The 6,559-nt window shown below is 53.3% G+C and overlaps 1 protein-coding gene across 1 annotated transcript; it reads right to left on the reverse strand.

The window, feature by feature from the left end:
• Window positions 1–853: 853 nt before the first annotated feature.
• On the reverse strand, window positions 854–5,828 carry GDF5 (growth differentiation factor 5). Its single transcript, XM_033185361.1, has 2 exons — window positions 4,904–5,828; window positions 854–2,290 (listed from the first exon to the last, which is right to left on the reverse strand). Exons 1-2 carry the CDS (start codon window positions 5,526–5,528, stop codon window positions 1,416–1,418), a joined length of 1,500 nt encoding a protein of 499 aa, XP_033041252.1. The 5' UTR covers window positions 5,529–5,828; the 3' UTR covers window positions 854–1,415.
• Window positions 5,829–6,559: the final 731 nt, after the last annotated feature.

Raw genomic sequence — 6,559 nt, forward strand, 5'->3', positions numbered from 1 at the left:
CCTGTTTCCCCACCAGAGGTCTGTGTTCCCCTCCCAAAAGTCTGTGCCCTGTGCCTCCCCAAAGATTCCAGCTGAGAAAAGGAAGTGAGCATTTACTCTGGGCCAAGCCCCAAGCAGGAAACATTGTCAGGATGTGTCAGGATGTGCCTGGCATTGATCTGTCTGAGGTTAGTGGGGAGTTTATTTATCTGATGTATAATTATGTATTTATATAATGTGTAATATAAAGGCAGGGGGCTCCAATTCTGTTTCTGGAGCTGGGGGCTGATGGGTGAGCAGTAAGGGTGCCAAGCTGGAGGGCAACAGGGCCACAGACATGGTCATGTGAGGAACAGTGGTTACTGGTGAGAGGACATGCCCCAACAGGGAGGAGGAGAGCCTTGGCAGCCCAGATTTCCCAGGGGAGAGATAGAGGACTCTTTCAATGGTGGCCAGGTAATTCTGTGAGTATGGGGGTGGCAGGGGCAGGCAGATATTGGTGAATGATGTAGGAATGATTTTAGAAGAAACAAAATCCCCAATTTCCCTCCCTTTTAGGGATCTATTTTGGCGACAACAAACGTGACTAAGGAATGTCAAGAAGAAAATAAAATTCTGTTGCCAGGCCCTAATGGAGAAAATAGAGCTCGGGACCCAGGGGCCTTTGGAAGGAACAGGAATGGGGTTAGAGGTGAGCACTGGCCCTGCTAAGCTGTACTCTCTGTCCCATTCTGCTTCAGTTTCCAGGAGTGGGGGTGGGGATGGGGCTCTGAAAATTGAGTTTATACATGAAGCAACCCACCTCCCCTCCCTGGGTCAGAAATTCTTCAACGGGTCACTGGGTCCCCTGGAGTAAACAAGAAATATGCCACAGTTTTAGGCACAGTTTTGCTTTTTATCTCATCAATATACATTTAAATCTAACAGTCTAACAGCCCCACACTTCTCAACCCTGTCCAAGCCCTCTCCTCTTCTCTCCCACCCTTGCCCAGTCAGCTTCTCATCTGTCCCAGGGACAGGAAGTCACCAGGCACAAATGTGACTTGAGGAGGCAGTGGCACCTGTGGCTCTCCCAAGAGGTGCTTAGGAGAGTCCAGAGGCTGAGGAGGCCCAGGTGAGAAGAAATGGTGGGCTGAGTCTCACCGGAAAACACTGTCTCCTGGGACTCAGTCCCATTCAGAGTCTGTCTCCCTGGGCCTGTGCCTGCCACTGGTCACATCAGCAGACGGGCAGCAATCCTTAGCCAGGGGAACTTGTGGATAAAAGGGGGCCTTTAGCCCAAGTCACACTCGGACAGCGAGCAAGCTTATTGAAATCCACTTTCATGCAAGCTGTGTAGATACTCCTGCCACAGCTTCCTGACCCCTCTGTGATTCCAGGAGTGCAGGAAGGGGCTCTTGGGATGTGCCACCCAGGAAGACAGAGGGCCAGTGCTGCTACCTGCAGCCACACGACTCCACGACCATGTCCTCATACTGCTTATACACCACGTTGTTGGCAGAGTCAATGAAGAGGATGCTGATGGGACTCAGCCGCGTGGGCACACAGCAGGTGGGTGGTGTGGACTCGGGGTCCATGGAGTTCATCAGGGTCTGGATGACTGCATGGTTCGTGGGCTCCAGGTGGGAGCGCAAAGGGAACTCGCACAGCCCCTCGCAGTGGAAAGCCTCGTACTCAAGGGGTGCAATGATCCAGTCGTCCCAGCCCATGTCCTTGAAGTTGACATGCAGTGCCTTCCGACTGCAGCGAGCCTTAAGGTTCTTGCTGGGTCGCTTGCCCTGGCGAGTGGCCAGTGGGGCCCGCCGTTTTCGCCTCTGGCTGAACAGGTACTCATACACGGTCTTATCGTCCTGGCCAGATCGGGCCTTAATCTCATTAAAGAACAGGTCCCGTTTCTTGGTGCGGCCGAACACCAGGAACAGGGCCTTCTCGTGGACCTGCCGGGCGGCACGGTCGAAGCCCAGGCCACGGAGGTCGACGGCCCGGCCCCGTTCCCAGGCCTCCAGCTCCAGGCACAGCTGGGCCGAGTTCTTAAAGTTTCGGAAGAGCTTCCAGATGTCGAACACCTCCCAGCCAGATCCGTCCAGGCCTGGCACGGAGCGCACATCCAGCAAGGCGGCCGGCTGCCGGCCGCTGGGGCAGCTGGACAGCTTCAGCTGGGCAGCCCGCCCGCCTCCGGGGGCCGCTGACTTGGCCGTGTCCGAGGGTTTCTTCCGCAAGATCCGCAGCTCTGCCCCCAGCAGCCCATCCTTCTCCAGGGCACTAATGTCAAACACGTACCTCTGCTTCCTGACCACGGGACCTCGGTCATCTAGAGAGAACACCCAGAAGTCATTCCCTGCAACCTCACCAAGGGAGTCAGTCACTTCGAGGCTGCAGGGGAAGGCCCCAGCTCTCTCCCCGTCCAGAGAGCTTTCTTTCACCTCTGTCCCATTCTGACAGAAGCCAAGAGCCAAACCACTGAGAGCCTTTTTCAAAATCAGAGCACTTCCTACGTAGCCAACCAAGTAGGGGTGTTCACCTGTAGATGTGTCCGGGGGTGATTTGCGTGCTTCTGGTGTTTGTGTCATGATCTACATGTTATCAGATATTTTTCAGCCTTGTAACTGCCTTCTACCTATCTCTCTCCCAGCCATGAGCTAACGTGGTATCTCATTTGCAAGATAGGTGGAGTGGGCATTAAAATTACTCTTGTTGACTGGGTACAGTGGCTCACACCTGTAATCCCAGCACTTTGGGAGGCTGAGGTGGGCGGATTGCTTGTGCTCAGGAGTTCGAAACTAGCCTGCACAACATGGTGACACTCTGTCTCTACAAAAAAATACAAAAACTAACCAGGCATGGTGGCGTGCACGTGTAGTCCCAGTTACTCAGGAGGCTGAGGTGGGAGGATTGACTGACCCCAGGAAGGTCAAGGCTTCAGTGAGCCATGAATTCACTACTGCACTCCAGCCTGGGCAACAGAGAGAGAGACCCTGGCTAAAAAACAAACAAACAAACAACAACAACAAAAAAACCCCACGCTTTTCCAGAGGAGAATCCCAAGATTCAGAGAAGTTAGATGACTTGCTCAAATTCTCAGCTGCTTCCACCATCCCTTAAAGGAGACCTTAGTGCTCTTGTTTTACAGATGAGGCACAGAGATGGGGAGTGACTTGACTAAGGTCACACAGCAAGTTAATGTCAAAGCTGGTCCACACTGACCACCTACAGCCCAATTTTCCTGGCTTCCCAGTACAAGGATTTTGTGGCCTATCTGTCTTACTCTGCTGAGTGTGTGCACGTGTTACAGTTGTATGTGTGTGTGTGTGATTGGGTTCATGTGTGAATATGAAAGAGTACACATTAATGTTGGGTTCATGTGTGAATGTGAAAGAGTATACGTTAATGACGCATTATATGTATAAATGATTGGGCTTGTGTACTATTTGAAGAGCACATATACGTATGTATGTGCATAATCGATCTTGTGTACACGTGTATGTAAGAAGGTGTGTGTGCACATGCGTACGTGTGTGATTCGGCATGCGTGTACATGTGTGATTTGGCACGTGTGTACATGTGTGATTCAGCATGTGTATACGTGTGTGAGTCAGCATGCGTGTACATGTGTGATTCAGCACGTCTGTATAAACATAAGGCTATGTATGTGTATGTGAGAAGCTCAGTAGTATCTCTGAATCAGCGTGCCCTCCTTCCTGAATACCAATTTGCCATTGGGGAGCTTTCATACATTGCTCTAGAAGGTGACTAATTAGGCCTTTAAACTCCCCATCTCCCCCTCTCGAAGCTCCCTTAGTGCTGGGGGGCACAAGGACTTATTTTATGAGCCCCCAAGGGGTCACAGCTTTCCCTGGCTGGGCAGGCAGCCAGACCACCTCCCCCACCTCAGCCAGACCTGCTGCCTCTGTGCCTCCCCCACCCCCTCACCCCCCGCCCCGGCAGCCCCCTCCAGGCCAGCTCTAATGAGAAGCCTCTCCCACCCTCTGACCCCTCCCCCACCCTGCCAGCCTAGGACCAGAGCAAATGAGCTGCAGGCAACTTGAGCGACCAACAGCCCACCTCCCTCTTCACACTAGGAAGAAACTGAGGCCCTCAGAGCAGGAGGGACTTGCTTAGATCACACAGCAAGTGGAGGGAAAAGGCTGCAACAGTAACACTAGGTGGACAGAGAGAGACAGAGGGAAGCAGAGAGAGATAGAGGGGAGCAGGTAGTCTCCCGAGTTAATGTAAGGAGAATGAGGCATGTTCAGGACAGGACCTAAAGTTTTCATGTTGGAAGCACTCTCAGAAACCACCCTGTCCAACCCCATAAAGGTGTACAGATGGGAAAACGGAGACCCCAAGTGAGAAGGGGCTTTCCCAAGGTCACACTGCGAGTTAGACCCTAGGTCTGCTCCCTCCCCATATATTCGAACATCATTCCATGACTCCAAGATGCCCCATTTACTGTGTGCAGCTCTCTTGCCTCCTCTATCCCCTTGCCTGAGAGCAAAGTTGCAGAACCGCGGGGACCTCAAGATTCATTTCTTTCTCTGCCATCTGAGACCACCTACAAACCCCTGGAGCGTGGAAAGTTCGGCCAGCCCAGCAGGGACAGATGCACAGCTGGGAAATCAAGTCTTGGAATCTGGTCTCCAACTCTGCCACCAACTAGCAGGTGTTGTCTTCTCTCTAGGCTTTAGTGCCCGCCCTGCACCTTGCAGGCGTTGAACCTGGTGATTCCTAGGTGCCCTCCAGCCCTGATGTGTGGGCAGCTCGGGATCTGCTATGTGTGAGATATGTGTGAGTGTCCCCATACACCCACCCCGGGCCAGATGCACACAGTGTCTCCCACCAGGGCAGTGCCAGGGCTTTGAAAGCCCCTCCATTCATGCAGATGCCCCTCCCTCTGAGCCGTGCCCCTGCCACCCCGCCCCCTCACCTTGCCCTTTGTCAATAAAGCTGGTGATGGTGTTGGCCAGGCCAGCCTCCAACTTCACGCTGCTGTTGCCTCCCTTTCTGTCAGCATCGGACAGCGTCCTGTACAGCGAGAGCATGTACTCGTGGGGTGTGATGGGGGGCGGGCGGAACGGCTCCTTGGGCTCTCGTGGGGGCCCGGGCTCCCTGGCCTTCTTCAGCAGGAAGGAGCTGGGGACAGATCCTGCTTTTGGGGGTGCCTTGCCCCCGGGAAGCTGTCCTTTTGGGGTCACAGTCCGGGCTGTAGCCTGCCTTGTTTGGGAAGGGTGTCCTGGCTTGGGTTCAGGGCCACCCGGTCTGGGGGGCAGCTTTTTGGGTTCATCCTTTTTGGGCTGTGTCAGGCCTCCTGTCTGCCCGGTGTCTCCCTTTGCCCTGGCATTGGCGGCCCCCCCACCATAGCTGTGACCCCCTGGCCTGAAGACGTTCCGGGCCAGGGGGGGCCTCTCCTTGGCCTCTGCTTTGGCCAATCCTGGCCTGGTCCCCTGGGGTTTCTGGCCCCAGTCAGGGGCACCCAACACAGTGCAGATGAATTCCAGGTCCAGCCAAGCCAGGTACCAAAGCAAGAAAGTGAGGAGTTTGGGGAGTCTCATCCTCTGGCCAGCCGCTGAATGACACCAAAGAGAACAGCGGCAGCAGCGAAGGTGCCTCTGGTTTGGCAGGAAAAACCATGAAAGGAGTGGACTTTCAAAAGCAGCGGCAGCAGCAGTAGCAGCAGAAGGAAAGGCTTTCTCCTCAGTCTGAGACTCTTGAAGTCTGCCGGGTGTGTGTTTGTATCCAGTCCCATAGTGGAAATGCTCTCGTATCCAGACGTGCACCGTCTCCAGTCAGCAGCTGAAAATAACTTGTTCTTGAAAGGAGAAAGCCGACCGCCCCCTTTCTCCTGCACAACTGACTGAGGGCTTGAAGGAGGCTTGTATAAGGCTGAGGGATTTTTCCAAGAAGGAAGAATGGCGTAATGCTGCCTGTGTGCTCCAGTTTTTTTTTCCCCCTAGTTTTGAATCCTTTCCAGTGAAAATACTTCACACACACACACACACACACACACACACACACACAGGCCTGCAGGTGCTCAGAAAAATCTTTTACAAACCTGAACTCAGGAATTGGAAACGGAATTCCAACCCAAACCAATTTAATTACTCTCTGATGTCATGCTGTCTAAACTCATTTAAGTGCGATATATTTATGTGAAAAAAATCACCGCTGCCCTTTCGAGGCCATGGCTCATGGGGGCTCTTGGCACAGAACCCCGCAGCAGGACTCTAGGCTTAAGGGGCCTCCCCCTCCATGGAGCAGACTCAGGGGTCTTCACCTCCACCTCATGGAGCAGCCCACCCCACCTTCCCAAGGAGAGATGCTAAAGAATGAGCTCAAAGATCTTAAGCCCCAGAAGCATGGGGAGTGTGGGTTCGTAGTTAAGTCCTTAGAGTGTTTTTAAAGCAGTTTCAACTCCTGCATCTAGCCTGGGACCTGATTTGTTGTATGTGTGTGTTTATGCGTGTCTGTGTGTGTGTGTGCCTGTGTGTGTGTGTGTGTGTGTGTGTATTGGGAGTAGGGACAGCACAGATGGCAGCATTTACCTACATTTTCTTTTATTTTAATAAACTTGTGGTGACCCAGA

Source organism: Trachypithecus francoisi, unplaced genomic scaffold (genome assembly GCF_009764315.1).
Source record: "Trachypithecus francoisi isolate TF-2019V2 unplaced genomic scaffold, Tfra_2.0 Lachesis_group21, whole genome shotgun sequence".
Lineage (NCBI taxonomy): Eukaryota > Metazoa > Chordata > Mammalia > Primates > Cercopithecidae > Trachypithecus > Trachypithecus francoisi.